Here is a 22,302-nt window from a genome sequence, read left to right as displayed (position 1 = left end):
ACATCAGCGTTCCTGCTCTTCTGATGCTGCTTGGCCTGCTGTGTTCATACAGCTCTACACCTTATTATCATGGATCATGATGAGATGTGAAAAGTAGGAGTGAATATGCACAGGGTTGAGGCAGACTTCAAAAGGTTAACACAGGGAAACAGCACAAGTATTAAAAAAAGACTAAAACAATTTAACTTTTACATGTGTATCCAATCCTGGGATGCAAGCATTGCTGGCAAAGCTACTATCTACTTTGCTTTTTAACGAATGATATCGAAGTTGGAGTTACTTTAGTTGAAATAGATAAAACAGTCTTTCAGATTTAAGCAAATAGCTTGGATAAGCCAAGTGATTTCTGCTTGAATCTAACCTTATTTAACAATACTTGGTGCCAGTAATGTAAATGTGAATAATAGATTTTATTTTATGATCCAGGAGCACTAACTAGCCTTTATAAACATGTAAAGCAGCTTGGCTGCATGTACACAAAACAAATTCTTTACCTGTTTGATAGGTTCTGCAATAAGACAGCCAACAATCCTCTTCTCGTTAGAGACAAACATGTAGGTTTTGCTTCGTTCTGGGTAATTTAATGTAGCTTGCTGAAATCCTAGTTCATTATCAACCAATTCTCGCACTTCCTCTACCTTATTGGGAAAAAATGTGTAAAAATACAACAAAATATACTTCTTAACTTCTGTCCTCAACACCTATTTTGAGCAGATGTCATCTACTTGTTTTGCTATGCCGGTACATTTCCATGTTTGTTCTCTTACTTAAGAAGGAAGCAAACTTGATCTTACCAAGCACACAATCAGTTCAGTCAGTCATCAGATCTGGTTTGATCATGTTAGACTTCACTGTCCCACAATCTTTAAAACCAACTCCCCTGACATCATTCTGGTGGCCAATAACAACTCCAGACTCCTCAAACGTAAAACGAATTGCTCAACTCTTTCTTTTCATGTCCTCTCCAGTACCAAATGTGCACAGTGCATTTACATTTGTCTTTAAAAAGAAAAACATCCAAACAGCTACTTGTGCTCCTTTCCTTCTGAAATATTTCGTCCCTCTTCTGTTAGTGTAGGTAGCACTCCCAAAAACCTGCTTGAAATGTCACCTAGATTATTGAACTATTCAAAAATTTAAATTGAAATCTAACACATTAAAATACTTCAAAAATTGAATTCTATAAATTGGAATAGTTTGATTTTGTTTCAAGTGACATCAAGTTATTCTATTGCACATTGTATCCAAGACTGGAAATTTAATCAATTACGTATATACTACAGACTTTGGGAGAAAGTTTATCAGTACTATGCTTTTTTTTTTTACCTTTTTAAGAGCATACTTGGGGTCATCTGCTAGAATCAATATTATTTTTCCATCTAGATATTCTGCCACCACACGCTCTTTCTTCCACCCCTGTGTGTTGAATAGAAATACTTTTACAATAATGCAGTTTCAATAATTCAAAAGAATGAAAAGAATCATTAAGTGACGTGGCATAGTCCTCTTGTCATTCTGCTGAAATTTCCTCAACCTTCCCTGCAGGCATAATTTCATGTTTGTTTACCTTGCTAGCTCTTTAATATGTCAGCTAATGATACTGCTTTATGATTGGTAGGTAATACATTTGTATGCCATTTGACAGTGGAAATAATACAGCTAAAAATCGGATCTCAGTCTCACCCTTGATGAGCCTCACCTTCACTAAGACTGCAAATGAGTTCCAAGGTTGGTTTTACACTCTTGTGCTGGTGAATTTGAAGGCAGTGGGCATGCAGACTCCAATGGCTGACCTCCCTGCCACCTATATGTCTGCTTCTGAACAGTCTGAATTTTTGCAGAGGGGCAAGTGAGGTGTTGTGCACAGAATTCCACCTCTGGGCCTAGTGAAACCCTTAAGTGGCCAGTGGGGGATCATTAACATTTAATGAGAAATCTGAAAACCTAATTTTAACAAATAAAATTATGCCACAAGACTGTACTTGTTTAAACAACAAAATGTATATTGAATAAACTGCACAAAATAAATAGAATTAACCTAATACAATAACCATGTAGTAAGAATTTTCTTATTAAGGCACATCATCTTAAAGTTAATTATTTATGTAGTGACCACTATAGGTAAATCTCAGTCCTCTGGGGAATGCCCTCAGTTACAGTTTGTCTCGAGGTAAAATGCTCATGTACCATCTCTTCACAATGGATACCCCAATTCAACATTCTGGTTAATTTTCAACATTTCCAAGGAACTTGCTTTCTAAGTTGTGTGGCTGCTGGGTAGGTCCAGGAACATTGATCAAAGCTGATTAATGGCATCCGTGTAGAGACCTCAGAGGTTTGTGCAGCGACAAAAATAAGAAAAAGAACGTTGCTTCCAAGCTAATTTGGCTATTTACATTTTCTTTTTGTAACAGGACAGATTGTCTATTTTGAAGCTTGAGACAATCTTCATTCGTCTCTCTTTCAAGATTCAAACTAAGAATAAGTGCCACTTACATTCCACACTGAACGAAGAAGCTAGTTTTTTTTAAAACTCTGCTTAGTGTAGGCCTAGCTAACCATCACTTACTTTGGTGATTTTCTGTCAGTGGACTGTAAACTAAACAACAAATTTGCTGGAAAAGCTCAGCAGGTCTGGCAGCATCTGTGAAGAAAATATCAGAGTTAATGTTTCAGGTCCGGTGAAACTTCCTCAAAACAGTTCTGAGGAAGGGTCACCGGACTCGAAACATTAACTCTGATTTTTTTCTTCACAGATGTTGCCAGACCTGCTGAGCTTTTCCAGCAACTTTGTTGTTGTTCCTGATTTACAGCATCCGCAGTTCTTTTGGTTTTTATTTGTAAACTGCACATAGCAGTTCTAAATTGCAGCTAACTCTCTCAACAAATCAAATCCTAAGAACTTTCCTAAGCTTCACCCATTTCTGCTACAACATAGCCTGCTTTGAGCTGTCCTCAAACTGATTTGTCTAGATTAATTCTCTCATTTACAATTTCTTCTTTGATCTAAAGTAAATGGACTTTTATAACCTTCCAGGTTCACTCCATGTTTTTAAACTAATATAGGTCTGCCAAATGGAATGCAGTGGTTCAAGGACGCAGCTCACCATCACCTCAAAGGCAACTAGGGATGAGCAATAAATGCTGACCCACCCAGTGACACCCATTTCCCATGAATGAATAAAATAAAAATATATCAAGTATCCTTTGCAACCATTCCAAAAAAAAAAAGCCAGGGGGAGTTATCCTTGGTGTCCTGCTTAACATTTATCTTTTAAACAATATTACAAAAAACAGACAGACAGTCTGGTTGTCAACACATCTCTTTTCTCCCCAGAGATTGCTGCATGCACATTAGCAGCTGTGTTCCCAACACTATAACAGTGACTGTATTTAAAAGTACGTAATTGGCTGTAAAATGTTTCCAGACATCCAATAGTCTTGAAACGTTGGTGAGGCTGTAAGAATACCCTTCATCAAATGGAGCAACTAGTGACAGTAGAGTATAATTAAAGTGTGACAAATTTGCATAAATCATTTCCTTTATCAATGTATATACATGGGAATTTATTGGATTAAGGACAAAATATACAAAATTAAAATGGGGACTTGATAGGTCTGCAAACCTTGATATTTATCCATCTAACCCCATTTAAACTAAAGACTATACTTAATTCTTAACACCCTGAAAAATCGGTAAACGGTTTAAAATGCATACAAAAAAATGCCAAGGAATTTGAAACCTTGAATTTGGACAAAGTTAATTTAAAACCTTTCATACCACATAACGGAGCCCTTCTAGGAATCTTTGGTGATATTGAATATGTTGTGCTTCATCCTCAGGGTTGGATGCTGTATAAATCATTCCACAGGACCTGCACATGACTGCTCCAAAATGCTTCTGACCAGCGTCCTGCAAAATAGCAAAAGCAAGAAAATCAATACATCTACCAAAAAAAAGTACATCTAGTCATCAGCATTATTATAGCTTTGAAATTATTTAAAATACTTAAAGTTCTCATGGTCTTAACATTACTTTGTTTTACAGCATCTCTCTGGTTAATTTCCTAAACTTATTTTAGGAAAATAAAACTTATCTAAGGTTTTGGAGTAGATCTGTAGCTCGGGTTGTGGGTGTTGAGGTTGGTTGGCTCGCCGAGCTGGTTTGTTGTGTTGCAGACGTTTCGTTACCATGCTTGGTAACATTCTCAGTGCAGCCTCCGATGAAGCGTCAGTGTGTTTTCGTGCCTGGTTTTTAAACTCTGGGGTCCGTTGAGATGGATTGCCTCACTTCCGGGTTTCCTTCGTAGCAGAATGTATATGGGGTCGAGTTCAATGTGTTTATTAATAGCATGCTTCGTGGAGTGCCATGCTTCCAGGAATTCTCGTGCTTGTCTCTGCCTAGCCTGTCCCAGGATCTTGGTGTTGTCCCAGTCGAAGTCGTGGTTCTCCTTGTCCATGTGGATTGAGATGAATGAGTATTGGTCGTGTCTTTTTGTAGCCAGTTGGTGTTCATGTACTCTTGTTGTTAGTTTCCTTCCTGTTTGTCCGATGTAGTGTTTCTCTCAGTCTCTGCAGGGGATTTTGTAGATGACATTGGTCCTGTCCATGGCGGGGAGTGGGTCTTTAGTTCAGGTGAGCAGTTGTCATAGGGTTGACTTAGGAAACTTAGAAATTCATAAAAGATGGGTCTTAATTTATAGAACTTTCATGCCGTCAGGATATCCCAAGGTACTTTGCCATGAAATACTTAGCAAAGATTTTCAGTCAAAATAGCAGACAATTCACACACAGCAAGGTTACACAACAGCAATGAGATGAACCTTTTTAATAATGATATTGCCATGGAATCTTTTACATTTGTAAAGTCAGTTTAAAGGCTCATCTGAACGGAAATTCAGAATTGTAATCAACTTGTATGTTAGAACATTATTTGCCTTTAACTAAGGCTAAGATTAAAAAATTCCTCATTCAAGGTTATGAAATTTTGGAAATCTAACAGGATGCTCAGTACTCAAGTATTTTCTAGACATAGTTCGATATATTTTTGAGTGCTAAGGATAAAGAGGCAGTGTGGGACAGTGGAATTGAAGCGGAGGATCAGCCATGATTTAGCCTAATGGTGGAGCAACCTTAAAGAGTCAAAAGGCTTACTCAAGCTATTTATTTTGTATGAATTGACAAGGGCTCCCTTTGCTGCATTCGAGTATCAGTGCAGGCTTATGTGCTCAAATTGTATAGGCGCCATGGATCCCAAAGACCAACTTATAGGCAAGAATGTCATGGATGATACCTCATGACGTGCTTAAAAACAGAATAAATTATAGAACATTTTACATTGACGTAGAAAACTTTCTTCATTCAGTTCACTATTAGAAGCTGAAGTTTTATAATATATCATGAAATCTCAATTCCTTCACAGTCATTAGGTTAAAATTCTGCAACTCCATCAGCAATGTAGGGTACGTTCATCGACTGGACTGCTGCAGTTCAAGAAGGCAGTTCACCATCACTTCTCAAGGGCAGTTAAGGATGGGCAATAAATGCTGACCCAGCCAGCAAAACCTACATCCCCTGAATGGTTAATAAAAAAAAGCCACATATAGGCAAGACCAGTTAAGAATGGCAGATTTCCTTCCCTAAAGGTCATTAATGAATGAAATGGATATCTATGATAAATAATGATTGCTTCAATGTTACTATTACTGAGATTATCTTTCAATTCCAGATTTTATTAATTAATTGAAGTTAAATTCCATGAGCTGTCATAATGGGATTTGAACCTATATCCCTAGAATAAACACCTGAACCTTGGGGTTACTTATCCGGTGATGCTTAGTCATATGGTGGTTGCATCACAAAACAAACCTATCAAATTCTTTTACAATGGGGTGCCTTCAGACATATAGAGTGCAACCCCTAACCCTATGTGATGGAATTGGTAATCAACTTTTCCCCTTTACTGATCCTTGATATAAGATGACCATCTTTCTTAAGAACCAGGAGATTCCTCCTTCCTCTCTCCAGGTACTATTCTGTCCTCTTCAATTCTACATTTTCCATGGTGAGGTTTAGAAAAAAGTGCATTTCTTTAGAATTCCAAGTTCTGCGACATGGAAAGAGGCCCTTCAGTCCTTTGAGGCTGCACTAGTCATCTTTCTACTCTGGTCCCCCTTTCCAGCACTTGGCCTGTAGCCTTGTATGCTAGGTATTTCAAGTGTTCATCTAAATAATTCTTAAATGTTGTTCCTTTGTAGAATTTATTCTTGTAAATTTCTCACAAAGACAGTTCATTGTGACAAAAATAAGATAAAAATTTAATCTATTTAAGGTTAACCACTATTCTTTTTCAATAACCTCTGACATTGGGATTGATTGCAGAGGGAAAAAATCTGTACCACAAATCCCTCTTCTCTATTCGCACCCTGGCAAAATGAGTTCATGTCTTCAAATAATGTCAGCGTTCTGAGTGAATCAATGTGCTTTCCTGAACATGTGCTTAACTTGTTTAGTAGAATATTTTATGCCTAGGGCAAAAAATCCCCGAGATTTTACATAGTAGCTATCTTTTTAAAAAAACTCAAATCATCGGAACAGATAGCTCGACAGCCAATTTTCTGTTTAACCTGATATGTTGCAAATTTTATTATAATCTTCGTGGAAGAAAGTCTAATACAATTTTCCACTATAAACTGTTCTTGCAGGTAGTTCAATTTACATCAGATTCATTCACTTCTGTATACAAGAGTTTCACAATCCACTCTCTCCTGGATATGAAAACAAAAGCTGCTCTGTTCAGAAAAGCAGTTGGCACTGGAAAAATCTCAAGAATCACCATTTGGCCTACCACATCTGTGCCAGTTTTTTGACTCACACAAGGAAATGGAGATGGAAACTTGGCTTGACGAGAGGCAAGGATGACAGCTCAAAATCCCTGGATACATACAACCGAAAGGATGAAAACATTTTCACTAATCAACAATATTCTGTTATACTCAATATCCAGCTTGGAAACCCACAACCCAAATTCAGCTAATATTCAGAGACAATGGCAGGAAAAGTCTTGAATGACCTTACTATAAACCAAGAATAAGCCCATCTTCGTCAGTCTTTTAAGCCACAGCCAAACCTCATAATACTTCAAAGAGTTAGAACATAACTTGAAAGATCAGGCTAAATTCTGTAATACAGTAATAAAGTGCCATTTTAATCATGTCTTTTTGCCCTTTATTTTCTCACTTTTCCTTCTTTTCAAACCTTTTCTTCCTTATTCTTAAATGGTTGATGGTATATGTTACAAGAGATATTTCGTATCTTTACTTAGACGGTACAAAATCTGATTTACTCCTTCAATTTCCAATGACAATCCTGGGTTTATGCCCTCTTGTTATCCATTCACCAATGAAAATAATCTTTCAATATTCAAACCACAAATACCTTCCGTAATTTCAAAATGTTTCTTTTAAAACCTAGAGTTCCAGGTAAAAAAAACCTCAGCAACCTTTGTCACAATTGTGATAAGATATGGACCATCATTTTTCTACTTCCATCATCTGACTTTCATGGACTGATTTCAGAAAGGAAAATAAAAAACTTGGAAAAGGCTTCAGTAATCACCAAAGCACAAGTTGAGCCAAGCTGCACAAAATCAACATTAAACAAGACTGTCTAAGGAAGGCAGTTTCCTTCCCTAAAGGACATTAATGAGACAGATGGGTTTTTCCTGACAATTGACAATAGACTCATGGCCATCATTACACTCTTAATTCCAGATATTTATTGAATTCAAATTCCACCATCCACCATGGTGGGATTCGAACACAGGTCCCCAGAAAATTATCTGGATCTCTGGGTTAACAGTTCAGTGATAATATCACTAGGCCATCGCCTCCCCATCCATTTGGTGTAGGTAGACCCAAAATACCACTAGGAAGGGAATTCCAGGATTCTGACACAGCAACTCGAAGGAAATACAATATATTTCCAAGTCTGGATGGTCAGTGGCTTGAAAGGAAACTTGCAGGTGGTGCTTTCCCATGTATTTGCCATCCTTGTTTTTCTAGGTGGTAGTGATCGTGGGTTTGGAAGATGTTGTCCAAGAAGCCTTGGTGAATTTCTACAGTGCACTTTGTAGATGGTAAGTGCTGCTGCTGAGCATTGATGGTGGAGGGAATGAGTATTTGTGGGTATGGTGCCAATCATATGGGCTGCTTTGTCCTCTGGTCTCAAGCTTCTTCAGTGTTGCTGAAGCTGTACTCATTTATGCAAGTGGGCAGTACTCTATCACATTCCTGACTTGTACGCTATAGGCGGTGGACAGGATTTCGGAGCCAGGAGGCAAATTACACACTGCAGGATTCCTAGCCTATGACATGCTCTTGTAGTTTTGTCCTGCTTTTTGTGTATAGTACATACCTGGGCAATGTTCCACACCTGTCAACTAGATACTAATGTTACAGCTGTATTAGAATAGCTTGGCTAGGAGTGCAACAAGTTCTGGAGCATAAGTTGTCAGAACTATTGCCATAACATTGTCAGGGCCCATAGTTTTTGAAGTATCTAGTGACTCCAACTATCTTCTTATATCACATGGAGTGAATCAAATTTTCTGGGGAGTGGCATCTGTGATGTTGGGGACTTCTGGAGAATCCAGAGATAAATATTTATGTCTAGTCCAGTTCAGGGATGGTAAGGCGATTGAATGGCAATGATTAGTTGGTTAGATTCTCTCTTGTTGGAAATGGTCATTGCCTGGCATTTCTGTGGCGTGAATGCTGCTTGCCATTTGTCAGCCTCAATCAAGATATTGTCCAGGTCTTGCATTTGGGCATAAACTGCTTCAGTGTCTGGAGAGTTGTAAATGGCATTGAATATTGCATAATCAGTAGCAAACATCTCCATATCTGACTCAACGTGTGGGCCTAAAACACTACAGAGAGGAACGCCTGTAGAAATAACCTCGAACAGAGATAATTAATATCCAATAGCAATCGTTCTCATTTCACATCTGGAATCCAGCTCTTTAGTCCATGTTTAAACCAAGGGTCCAATAGGTCATGAGCTGAGTGGCCAAGGCAAAACTGAGCCTCTGTGAGGAAGTTATTGTTTTGCAAGTACTGCTCGAGAGCGCTGTTGATGATGCCTTCTATCACATTACTAACGATTGAGAGTAGATTGATGGGGCAGTAATTGGCTGGGTTGGATTTGTCTTGCTTTTTGTGTCCAGGACATTTACCTGGGCAACATTTCACATCTGTCAACTAGATGCTAGTGTCATAGTTGTATTGGAAGTGCTTGGCTAGGGGTGCAAGTTCTGGAGCACAAGTTTTCAGAACTATTGCCAGTCCGTTGTCAGGGCCCATAGGTTTTGCAATATCCAGTGCCTCCAGTTTTTCTATATATCACGTGAAGTGAATCAAATTTGCAGGAGACTGACATCTATGATGTTGGGAACATCAGGAAGATCCCGAAATGGCTCACTCAGTCAGCACCTCTGGCTGAGGATATTGTGAATGCTTCAGACTCATCTTTGCATTGACATGCTGGGCTTCCACATTCTTCAGAATGGTGATATTGGTGAACTTATTTGTCCACCACCATTCACAACTTGATGTGCAAAGGCTGCCAGGGCCTTAGATCTCATCTGTTTGTTGTGGAATTGCTTAGCTCTGTACACTACTTGCTGTTTATGCTGTTTAGCACACAGGTTGCCCTGTTTTGTAACTTCACCATGCTCACATCACAGTTTTAGATATATCTGATGTAGCTTCTGTCAGGTATCTTGCACACTTCATTGAAAAATTGCTGATACCACTATGATCAAGCCAGTGGAAGAGTGGCAGATATGCCATGAATTGGAATATGAAGTGAGAAGGCCAGGTTCAAGACCCACCTGTTTAAGAGGTGTGGTGTAATACCTCTGAACAGGTTGGTTAAAAATATTGAAAATTGAAGTTGACTCCAAGTCATAGAGTCATACAGCATGGAAACAGGCCAAAACGGTTTAACCAGTCAATGCCAACCATAATCCCAAACTAAACTCGTCCCATCCGCCTGCGCTTGGCCCATATCCCTCCAAACATTTCCTATTCATGAACCTATCTATATAGCTTTTAAACATTGTAGCTGTACACGCATCCATCACTTCCTTTGGAAGTTCACTTCATACACGAACCACTGTATAAAAAAAAAAATTACCCCTCAGGTCTTTACTAAATCTTTCTCCTCTCATCTTAAAAATACGCTCCCAGCCTTGAAATTCCCTACCCTAGGGTAAAGGCACCTACCATTCACCCTATCTACAGCCTTCATGATTTTAAAAATCTCTATAAGGTCACCCTTCAACATCCTATGCTCCAGTGAAAAAAAGTCCCAGCCTACCTAGCCTCCTCTTACAACTCAAACTTCTTCAATGTTCTGAGGCGTTTCTGCCTGTACCACCCTCACAAGCAATGAGTTCCAGATTCCCACCACATTCTGGGTGGAAAACAAATCCTCCAATCCCCTCTAAGCCTCCTGCTTCTCATCTTAAAACTATGCCACCTGGTTAGTGACCTCTCTATTAAGGGGGAGTTGTTTCTCCCTCACCTCACAACTGTGTCTTCTTCAATCAGGTCACCCCTCAGCCTTCTCTGCTCAAAGGAAAACAACACCAGGCTCTCCAGTCTCTCCCTTCTGCTGAATTACTCCATCCCAGGCAACATCCTGGTGAATCTCCTCTGCATCCTGTCCAGTGCAATCACATCTTTCCTGTAAAGCAGAGACCAGAAGTGCATAGAGCACTCCATCTGCAGCCTAACTAACGTCACAGACAGCTCCAATAAGACCTCCCTGCTTCAGTAATATCTCCAATTACACCATTTCAAGGGTCGCTAACAAATCTTCCTTGAGCACTGATCCCTCTGATAACGTCTGCTCCCTCATCACTGACTTATAGAGGACTTATACAATCCGTACAGTGTGGAGGCGGAGATTTCAGCCCATCGAGTCCACACAGATCCTCTGAACAGCATCTTACCTAGACTCACCCCATGACAGTGCAGCGCTCCCTCAGCTCTGACCCTCCAACAATATGGCCCTCCCTCAGCACTGACCCTTCTCAGATAGAACAGTTTGAGTGATTTGTCCTGTTATACATTTCCTTATTTAAGGAAGGATGGACTCACATTGGGGGCAGTTCACAGAAGGTTTGCTCCAGGTTGAAGGGGACTCTGTCTTACAATGGAAGTTTGGAACAGGGTGGGGTCTGTATCTCTGGGAGTTCAGACAAATGAGAGGGTGGTCCTATCTTATCGAGGGTGGGGAGTGCTTTATAGGGTGTGGTAGTTGAGGATGAACCCCCCCATCCTCAAGGCAAAATCTAGGAGGATGGGGCATCCTGGTTTTAGAATAAGGGTGTTCACTGGGTTAAGACAGAGATGGGCAGGAATTTCTTCTCCAAGATAGCTGGGTCACTAAATAGATTTGAGGCTGCCTCAGAACTACAGTGACACAGAGAGAGTCGGTGTGAAGATTTGGAGAGAGTGATGGAAGAAGATGAGATCTGGAGAGTTTTACAACTGAAGTTAAATTGAGCACTCCAAATCTTACTCAGTCACTTAATCACTTGTGTATGACATGAATGTGCAAACTAAACATTTTAAATTAGCTAAAATTGATTTTAACTATACCCAGTAATACAATGACAACCAACTTGTTAGCAGATATGAATTTTAACTTTGTCTTTCTTAAGTTCAAATTATGTTTATTGTCACTCAATATTTTAGAACAAAAATCACCTGCAGGCATCTATTAAGTCTTCACATTACACTAATTCAAACTTACTATTATAAGCTGGTCGCTGAAAACTTTGTCAAAATCTTTCTTTTTTTTGTTCTTCTGTAGAGATCCGTGGCAGGACATCGCAGAAGCAGCAGGAAAAGGATTATTACAATCAACAGAAACAGTCTCATCTTTCACTAGCTCATGCCTAAACAAGAACAAGAAATTACAATGAGACACTCAATTTACAGAAATAGTTCTTACCTTCATGATGCAATTGGAATGTTAGCATGTAATCAATAAAGGAAAGTAGGAACAGCTCTTCACAAATACTTATTGCCTCTGCCCCTCCTCCCCAGTGTATAATTTGTTGTATCTCAGACATCAAATGTATGGACCAATAGACTCTTAAGCATAAAAACTATTCTTTTTGCTAACCTCAATTTCCTTCATCACCAAAGTGATGCTACCATCACTAAAATTAGCTTCTCAAATAAAAGCAAAATACTACAAATATTCAAAATCTGAAATAAAAGTAGAAAATGCTACAGAAATTCAGCAGATCTGACAGCATCTATGGAAAGAGAAACCGAGCTAATATTTCAAGTCTGCCATATCTCTTGTTGAAGAACAAAATTAGACTCGAAACACTGACTGTTTCCCTTGCCACAGATGTTGCCAGACCTGTGAAGTTTCTACGACAATTTTTAAATTACTAAATATAGCTTCTTCATTCATCCAATAGTGTCAATCCCTTGACCCCACATCACCAAGTTTGGCTCCAACCACGAAACTTCCCCTCCTCAACTACCAACCAGACCACCATTAACATGTTTCTGTTCTTGCTTCTCAAGCCTTTATCGAAGATAATTTCCTTGGTCCAGGCTGCAAGTCTTTTAAACGTCTTTGTATTTTTGGGTGGATTATAAAGTTGGCTTGGGCCAACAACATTTGAACATTCGAACATTCCGCATAGTAAGTATATGGCTTTGACTTCTATTAGTCAGTCAGTCTGCTGGTAGCAACCAAGAACAAGCAGCTCCAGGCTTAGTTAAACACATACCAACTGAATCAAGGGATATACAAAGTGTAGAGCTGGATGAACACAGCAGGCCAAGCAGCATCAGAGGAGCAGGAAGGCTGACATTTCGGGCCCAGACCCTTCTTCAGAAATGCTGAGAATGGGGGGGTTCATCCTCAACTACCACACCCACAGCAATCCCCCTTTATCTCATGGTACCTTCATCAGAAATTTGACTACCTCTGAACTACAATGAAAGAGACTGTTATACCCAGCCAACTGAAGGAACCTCAATGGCATGCTGACTTACTGGAAACAACCTGAGCAGGATGCTGACTTGCTTTAAACACCTCAATATTATGACGACACACTGGAGTAGTGCACTGTAAATCAAGCCCTGTTATACCCAGAGTTGAACCAAAGATTTTTTTTTTTTTTAAGATAGTTATGCACATTGCTCCAATTTATCTGAATTTCAAACTAAGGTTGATGGAAAGCATGGACCAGGTTGTTGGACTAAACAAGAATTAGCATTTATAATAAGTAATTAGGCTATAGCTACAGGTAAACAAATATAAACCACTGGCATATAACACAGCTGATTATTCCTCTTTTTAATTTCTCCTTACACACACACACACAGGTAAACAAATAGGACTAACAAATCATGTATGGAGATAGAAAACACTGGAAAGTCACTTCAGTGGTGTTTCCTTCCTAATTCCAATGCCGAAATGATCCTTCTTCAACTAGTCAGGCCCTTGATGGTCAGTTGTCTTTTTCTGGAAACTTTCACTAACTTGCACGAAGTACAGAGCAACCAATTCATTTGAAAAATGTCCCTGATCAATTACAAAGTCACAACTCACAGCAAGTGCTGCAGGAAAGGTAACTAGGTTTCTTCAACTCTAAACTGAGTTTTTTTCTTAAACTACAGAGAACAGACAGCTTCTGCTGGGGAGAACAACTGTGTCTTTCCTGTGTGATTGTGTTTCTGTAACATGTTTCCAGTTCCAACCTGCTCAGTTAGCTGAGAACCATTTAGGTTCGCTTGTAAAAAACTCATTGGCTCCTGATAGTCTGCACATTTTAAGAACTCTTGATCATAAACACAATTCACAACGGGTATCAAATTCCTTGCTGTGAAATTATGTAGCCATCCAGATAAATTCCTGTTTCAAAAATAATTCTTTTTAAATGGAGTCCAAGGGTTTTAAAGACATACAAAACAAAAGACACTCTCTTTACAACTTAATGCCAGTTTACCTGACTCTCTAACTCTAACTTTTTTTATAAGTAATTTGTAATTAAAAGCTTGTCTCCCTTCCTTTCTTGAAAGCATGTGTGAATATGTGTCATGAATGATTCTGTCACGTTTTGAGTGGAGTAATAAATCTTGATAATAAATATCTATTTAAATGCAGTGAGTAATAAAGGTGTCCTGAAGATGAATTTGTTGCTTGTTACAATCAGACAATCCGAAGTTTAAAGCATGAAAGAATTCCATAAAAATTGAACAAGATAATTTTACTTTTGTTATTATATTCATAGTCTGCTGACGAGTTCATTGCAATTTCTACTGGAACTTACTTTCTGGTAATAGTATTTACTTTATGGCCTTATTAATCTATATCGTTTTGTTAGTGATCTGGATATCTGTACACCAGAGGCCTGTGTTCCTTTACTACAATTAGCCTTTATACCTAACACTTATTTATAAATCAATGAAATCCAGAAAGAACATTGTCTAAAATTTCACATTAGGATACTAGCTAAAATGATGGTTTCCTGTTCCTACCTTTGCAACTTTAATAGGGACAGTAAACTGCTTAAAACAAATATTTTCAATAGAATAAGAGAAATAGAAATTCAATAGATCAGCATTGTATCCATATGCTTATGCATCATGTCATAGACATAATACACACGATACACACATAGTACCATGAAAACATTATTATATCTAATGACAAATTAATACCTTTTACTGCCAGTTGGAGTACGAAAAATGGGATAGATAGCATCAGCTGACGATAAACCTAAAGACGACGAAATGTAACTATTAGTTAAACACCTTTCATAAATGTAACGAAAAATACTACTAACACAAAACCCAATACTTTAACTGGTATGACTATATGTAGTAAAGCGAACATTTGATTGTATATTTACAACACATTGGTGCTGATTGGACAATTCAGGTCAAAGCTAGAAGAAAGTAGCAATCTCAGAGGATTGGAACATTCATTATTGGAATGTCCAGCATAGAGCTGTAATGATGGCTTTATGCTCATCAATGCATCAATAAGATTAATGAATTCTCACAGGCAGCCTACCACAAATAAAAAAATCAATATGATCAATTCATTACTTAAAATACTGTAAAAAGAGTAAATTGAAAATGATGACACATATTGGAAATCAACATACAAAGATGAAGTTGAGGTGGGTCTTGTTGACTGGCAGAGCAGTCCTTAAGGGTAAAATAACTCTCTTAACATCAGACCCACAGCAGTCATAGAATACTGCAATACAGAAGAGGCCCTTCAACCCATAGAGTTTGTACAGTCAAATATACACGAGTCCCACCTTCCAGCACTAGGTCCAAAGCCTTGAATGTTATGACAATTCAAGTGCTCATCCAAGTACTTTAAATGTTATGAGGTTGTGAGGCTACCAGGAGTGCATTCCAGGTCCCCCCTACCTTCTGGTGAATTTTTTTTTCCCCATCAAATCCCCTCTAAACCTTAAGCTTTCCACCTTAAAAGTATGCCCCCTCGTTCCTGACCCTCCAACTAAAGGGAACAGCTGCTTTCTATCCACCCTGTCAATGCCCCTCATAATCTTATAAACCTCTACTGGGGTCCCCCCTCTACTTTCACGGCTCTGAAGTAAACAACCCAAACTTACCCATCAATTTGGTTGACTCTTGACTGCTCAATGAAATGGCCAAGCAAGTGACTCAGTTCATGTGATATTACGAATGGGCAATAAATAATGGCCTGATTAGCAATGCCCACATCTCATTAAAGGATAAAACAAAGTGCAACTTCTAATGGTGTTTCAACAGTATCAAGATCATGGGTAATAGAAATATTGAAACAAAGAGCAGGAGTAGGCCATTTGGTCCTACTGCACAATTCCACATGATTGCGGCTGATCCTCTATCTCAAAACCATATTCTCACCTTCTCCCCATATCCCTTGATGCCATTATAATTTAAAAATGTATCTATCTCTTTCTTGAATATATTCAGTGGCTTGGCCTCCATTGCCTTGTGTTGGAGAATTCTTTGAGTGAATACATTTTTCTGCATTGCAGTCCTAATTGGTTTACCCAGTATCCTGAGACTATCCCCAGTTTTAGACTCCCCAGCCAGTGAAAACATTTCTCTACATCTGGAATGTCCAGCCCTGTTAGAATTCTGTATGTTTCAATTTGATCGCCCTCATCTTTGTCTTGAATACAGATGCATTTGAACTGACCTTTCCTCACGGGGCAGACCCGCCATTCCCAATATCAGCCGGGTGAACCTCTGCTGCACTCCCTTTATGCCTTGTATATCCTTTCTTGAGTAAGGAGTCCAAACTACACATAATGCTCTGGGTGTGACCTCACCAAGATCCTGTATAACTGCAGTGAGATAACCCTACCTCTGAGCTCAAATCCTCTTGCGCTGAAGACCAATATACAACTTGCGTTCTTAATTGCTTGCTGCACCTGCTTGTCCACTCTCACTGACTGGTGTACAAGGACACCCGAATCCTTTTGTACATCCACACTTCCCAATGTATCATCATTTAAATAAATAAATATCACCATTTGCAAACTAGCACATCTAAAATTAGAACTGAAAGCATACAATTTTACTATACCAACTTTTATCATGAATTCATTATTTTCAATCTTACTTTGAAATTAACATTGAATTTGAGATGCATAGTCACATCTATTTAACTCATCCATTTTAGAATCCCCTCTCCTAAAGGTAGTGGTTCTTGACATCTTATTTTTTGTTACCTCTCGCGTATGGATGTACTTCAAGAGACTGGGCCTTTGGAAGCATCACAGAAGAGCAGACATATTTTAAAAATATGATCACAGGTGCCCATTTTTGAGGAAGCATCAATGGATGTAAAGAAGTGAACATCAGTATCTTATCCAATCCAAAAGGAGCATTAAGATCAAACGCTACAAGGTCTCATTCCATATTGAGTCCTTGCCATTACTGAATTGATTACCTTTATGTGTGTCATTATTTCCTTCAAATGAATTCCGATCTTCAAATTCATTCCGATCTTCAAATTCCAGACCTGCTTCATTAGTATTAAGGTGCTTAAGATAAAAGACAAAATTAATGATAAAACAATATTGCTTTCAAACTCAAATGATTAAAGGTCCAAAACATATGTTGTTACTTTAAAATTTTCTACTGTACCCATCTATGAAAGGAATTGATATCTTAGGAATGCAAAGTAGGGTGTATAAATGCAATTTTGCTCACAAGATTTAACAAAGAATGTACTACAACTGTTACTATAATTCCTTTCACAGAAATCAAAAAATAAAATGTATTGAATAAAATCTTCAATCCAAGAACAGATTTTGGCTAAAACCCAAGTCATAATAAATGTTAAAGCAAAGAAAAACAGAAAATGTTTTTAATATGAATAAGTTAAGGCATTTTTAAAAAAAATCGTAAAGCGATCATTTTTATTTTAGCAAGACCTTAAGTCAACTGTCATGAATACCTTACATTACAAGAAAGGAACAGACCATTTTCACATTGACTTGTATTTGACATGGGAACACCAACACATCTTAGATATTCAGAAGACATTGTCCTGGATTACTAATTTTATTAAAATTGCATTTTTCATAACTTTATATTCCAAGATCTGTTCACTGAACTTCAGCTAAATGACATTAGAAGTCCATACCCCATTAACAGCCAAAGCCCAACATAGCAATAAAATATCCTGGAATGGTGATATATTTTATCTGAAATTACTGTTGTTAATGCATTAGAGCCCACTTTCAAAAAATCGAGGCCTGAAATACCCAAAAAGAAACACATGTTGGGATGAGGACTGAAAGGAAATTAATGTCAAGTCAATTATATCAGCTTGTCACCCAGTGATGATATCAAGTAGAATGAAAAAACTGTTACGATGCAAAAGAAAACCATTCAGCCCATTGCATCTGCACCGGTTCTTAGCGTTTTACTCAATTGCCAATCTGCCGTTTCCCCATAACCCTGCACATTGGATGATTATTTAAATAGAAACAATGCTCTCTCAAAAAGCTAAATTGAGCCTTCCTCCACCACACTTGCAAAGCATTCCACACTCTAACCATTCACTGTGTAAAAACGGCTTTGTCTCACCTCACATTGGTTTCTTTTGCAAAACACAAAAATATGCTCTCTGGATCGCAATCCGTTTATGAGAGGGAACAATTTCTCCCCATCGACTCTGCCCAGGTGTTTCATTATTTTGATGACTTCCATCAAATCTCTCCTTTCCAAGGAAAGCATCCCAAATTCTCCAATCCTTCTATTTCACTGAAGTACCTGATCCCTGGTACCATATTCAGAAACTAGTTCTATACTCTATTCAATGTATTCTTCCTATATTGTAGCACACAAAACTGTACACAATACTCCAGATGAGGTATAACCAGAATTTTAGACAAGTTGACCTCAGCTTCCTTGCTCTTATATTGTATGTCCCTAATAATGAAGTCTAAAATACCATATGCTTCATCAATAGCTCTCTCGACCTGTGCTGCTACCTCTGATGACATGTGTACACAATCACAAAGGTCTCTTTGCTCCTGCATCACCATTTAGAATAGTGCTGTTTTACACTGTCTCACCATGTTGATATACCAATGTGATTCAACTGCTACCTACAAATATTCCAATGTGTCAATACCTTTTTGGAAGTTCTACAGTGTCCTCCTCACAATTCTCCCAAGTTTTGTCTCATCTGCAACCTTTGAAACTGACCCTTGCACACTCTAGATTATTTACATATACTCAAAAAAAGCAAGGGTCCCAGTTCTGACGGCTGAGAACTCCACTTCTCAAACATTTTCCCGCCTGAAAAATACCCAATAACCACTACTCTCATTTTTTTATCCCTCAGTTAATTTTGTCTCCATGTTGAGACAGTCCTCTTTTATTCTAAGGCCTAAAGCTTTCATTCAGAGGTCAGCCATAAACGTGGGCCAGATATGTGGTAAATATTCATGTTACGCTCTGATTCAAACTGTAGATTTGTGTGTGTAGTTTTTAAATTTATTTGCTGGGATTTTGGGTTTCTGGTTTCTGAGTTAGCAACCAGTGGATTTTGTGGGTGTCTTCAGTTAATAATTATTTTGTCTGCATTTCTGTAGCCATGGCATATTCTTTTATAAGTAGTTTTTGAGGCTAGGCTTTAGAATGGGTTTTGTGCATTGCTAACGGACTTTTACTTACTTGGGTTGTTTAGTGACTCAGCGTGGTAAGTATTGGAGCCCCAAGGTTTGCTTGTGTGTTCTGGAACTTGATTTTTTTTAAAAATATAGCTGAATAGAAATATTGATTGCTAAGAGACATTTAGGTCACCTTTGACTTTAAATGGGGCAGTCCCTGACGTCCTTGGAATTGAATGGCTGTATAAACTCATGGTTCTAAGAATGGAAGCATATACATTAGTGAACTAGATTACCTTAGAGTGAGTTAGTGTTGGTCCCAGACATGAAGTGTTTGGATAAAACCCTGAAGAAATTACTTAAAGCAGAGTACATTTAAGCAATAATATGATGGAGTTATCTGCATTTCTACTCTAAATCTTGAATTCACAAGTGACTTAAACTACTGAGGTGCCTGATACGAGGTTGCTGGCGGGAGTACTGTACGAGTGGTGTTTTAGGTATTGTATACAGCGTGTTTTGTACTACACAAATTCTGTTTTGTGTACTTCTAATTTATATTAGGAGTCTTTTGAAATTAGTGGGATTATACTTTTGCCATTGTGTTTAATAACCTTTGAATTTGTATTATAATAGATAGCTTGCATTATTCTATTTTATCTTCAGTTCTTTTGTAATAAACTTCCGTTTTAGTGATAAAGTAAAATCTTCAACACTGTGTGCTTATTGTTCAGTGTGAGACCACTTTGTTACAACATGTTTCATCAAAACTGGTTCCTTTCTAGGATCTGGCTCATCTGGTAATATATTTCAATATTTTATGTTTTCAATATATTTCAATATCTCTCACTAAAGCACTGCATTCATTACATTCTCATTCACGTATATTTATCAACATCTCTCAGTAAAGCACTGCATTCATTTCATGCTCATTCATATGCATTTATAGAGTATCTTTAACATAATTAAAATGTCCACAGGCACTTTAAAATCACAGTATAAAACTGAAAACATGGCATTGAACCACATAAACAGATAATAGGGTAGAACTTAGTCAGATGTAAGGTTAAGGAGTGTCTAAAGGAGAGATTGAAAACAGCTTCATGGCTGGAATTCCACAACTTAAAATATTGACAGGTGAAGATATGGCCACCAATGGTAGAGTGATTAAAACTGGGGATACTTAAGAAGTCAGAATTAGACACTTCACGGTGCTTTGGTGCAGAGGGATGTCGGTGTCCTCATACATGAATTGCACAAAACCAGTTTGCAGGTACAGCAAGTAATAAGGAAAGCAAGTGGAATTTTGGCATTTACTGATAAAGGAATAGACTATCAAAGTAGGGAAGTGTTCCTACAACTGTACAACTCATACAAGTGTATGAGACCGCACTTGGAGTACTGCATACAATTTTGGTCCCCCTACTGGAGGAGGATGTAGCTGCATTGGAGCCATTCAAAGGAGGTTCACTAGTTTGATTCCAGAGATAAGGGGTTAGTCTTATGAAGAAAGATTGAGTTGTTTAGGTCTATACTTTCTGGAATTTAGAAGAATGAGAGATGCTAAAGAGAATTTACAAAGCAGAAGTAAAGAGGGTTTTTCTTCATGTGGGACAATCTATAATAAAAGGTCATAGTTTTAGGATATGGGGAAGAAAATTTAAAATAGAGACGAGGACAAATTACTTCTCTCAAAAGGGTTGTGAAATCTGTGGAATTCATACCCAGAGTGCGGTGGATGCTGGGACATTGAGTAAATTTAAGGAGGAAATAGACAAGAATTTAAATTAGTAATGGGTTGAAGAGTTATGGACAGTAGGCAGAAAATGGAGTCGAGGCAGAGACGAGATCAGCTATGATCATATCAAATGGCAGAGCAGGCTCATGGGACTGAATTGCCTACACTTGCTCCTTGTTCTTATGTTCTAAGTGCAGATAACCTATAGAGTCGGCAAGTGCAGGAGATTAGAAATAATGATTGGTGAAGCTTTGATGAACTGAAGGATTGGAAGGGTGAGAATCTTTAAATTGAGGCATTGATCAACCAAGGGCCAATGCAAGCCATCAAGCAGAGGAGTAATGGGTGAGTAAGACTTGGTGAATTAGGTCATTAGCAGCAGAACTTTTGTTAAGATCAAATTTATTGAGGCAAGAATGGGAAAGGCTAGTCAGGGGTATGTTGGAATCATCAGATCTAGGGATAATTAATGCATGGATGAGAGCTTCAACAACAGGTAAGCTGATGCAAGGCAAAGTCAGGTGATGCTACAAAGATGGAAACAGACCGTCTTATTGCTAACACAGATGTGTGGTCAGAAATTCAAGTTTGGTCAAATATGACACCTAGCATGTAAAAGACTGGTTCATTCTCAGATAATTGCCATGGAAAGCAATAGAACTGGTAGCTAAGCGAGAGTTTGTTACAGAACTAATGAATATGTCTCTGGTCGTCCCAATGTTGCGGAGAAAATTTTCTGTTCATCCAGAACTGGATATCAGACTTGCAATTTGCATTTACTGTACTTATTACTGTATGACTATATTTAGAAACAATCATCCAAATGAGACACAAAACCAAAATACTGTGGATCCCAGAGATCTAAAATTTAAAAATAAACAGCAAAATGCTTATAAGCTTTTCCCAATTCTGATGAAAAGTCATAAACCTGGAACATTAACTAGTTCTCTTCCCAAAGATACTGGCAGAGCTGCTGCAAATTCCCAGCATTTTCAGTTTTAAATCCAAATATATACATTTTGTATAGAAGTGTGTACTCATTTCATAATAACTGGAAAGATTCTAAGAGGCAACTTTCCAAAGTGAATTTCAAAATTCAACTGTAGCTTACCTCAACATTCAAAATTTCATCTTTATCCTTTTCAGATTCTGAATCTTGAAACTGGTCAAACCACTAACAAAGAACAACCAAAATATAAGTGTAGGCAAAGCTTCAAAGCAATGATATATATAATCTATACTTTATATAACCTGTTTAATTTTTCATAATTTAATTGTTATTCATTAAAACATATAGTCTTTGGATTATGATAATTATGAAAAATTATTCAACACCATAAACTTTATTCATACCACTACATCTTAG

General features: G+C 38.0%; 1 protein-coding gene across 2 annotated transcripts in view; it reads right to left on the bottom strand.

The window, feature by feature from the left end:
* The window catches only part of esco2 (establishment of sister chromatid cohesion N-acetyltransferase 2), a 46,909-nt gene that overhangs the window by 1,874 nt on the left and 22,733 nt on the right, over positions 1–22,302 (bottom strand). For both annotated transcript variants that reach the window (XM_048596763.1, XM_048596762.1), the window contains exons 4-10: positions 22,048–22,110; positions 17,023–17,116; positions 14,763–14,820; positions 11,824–11,968; positions 3,782–3,913; positions 1,327–1,416; positions 495–638 (exon numbers count right to left, since the gene is read on the bottom strand). In XM_048596763.1, coding sequence (XP_048452720.1) covers positions 495–638; positions 1,327–1,416; positions 3,782–3,913; positions 11,824–11,968; positions 14,763–14,820; positions 17,023–17,116; positions 22,048–22,110 — 726 coding nt within the window. The remainder of the gene's footprint in view (positions 1–494; positions 639–1,326; positions 1,417–3,781; positions 3,914–11,823; positions 11,969–14,762; positions 14,821–17,022; positions 17,117–22,047; positions 22,111–22,302) is intronic.

This window comes from Rhincodon typus, chromosome 5 (genome assembly GCF_021869965.1).
Source record: "Rhincodon typus isolate 14 chromosome 5, sRhiTyp1.1, whole genome shotgun sequence".
NCBI classification, from domain to species: domain Eukaryota; kingdom Metazoa; phylum Chordata; class Chondrichthyes; order Orectolobiformes; family Rhincodontidae; genus Rhincodon; species Rhincodon typus.
This window is presented reverse-complemented; position numbering and strand designations above follow the sequence as displayed.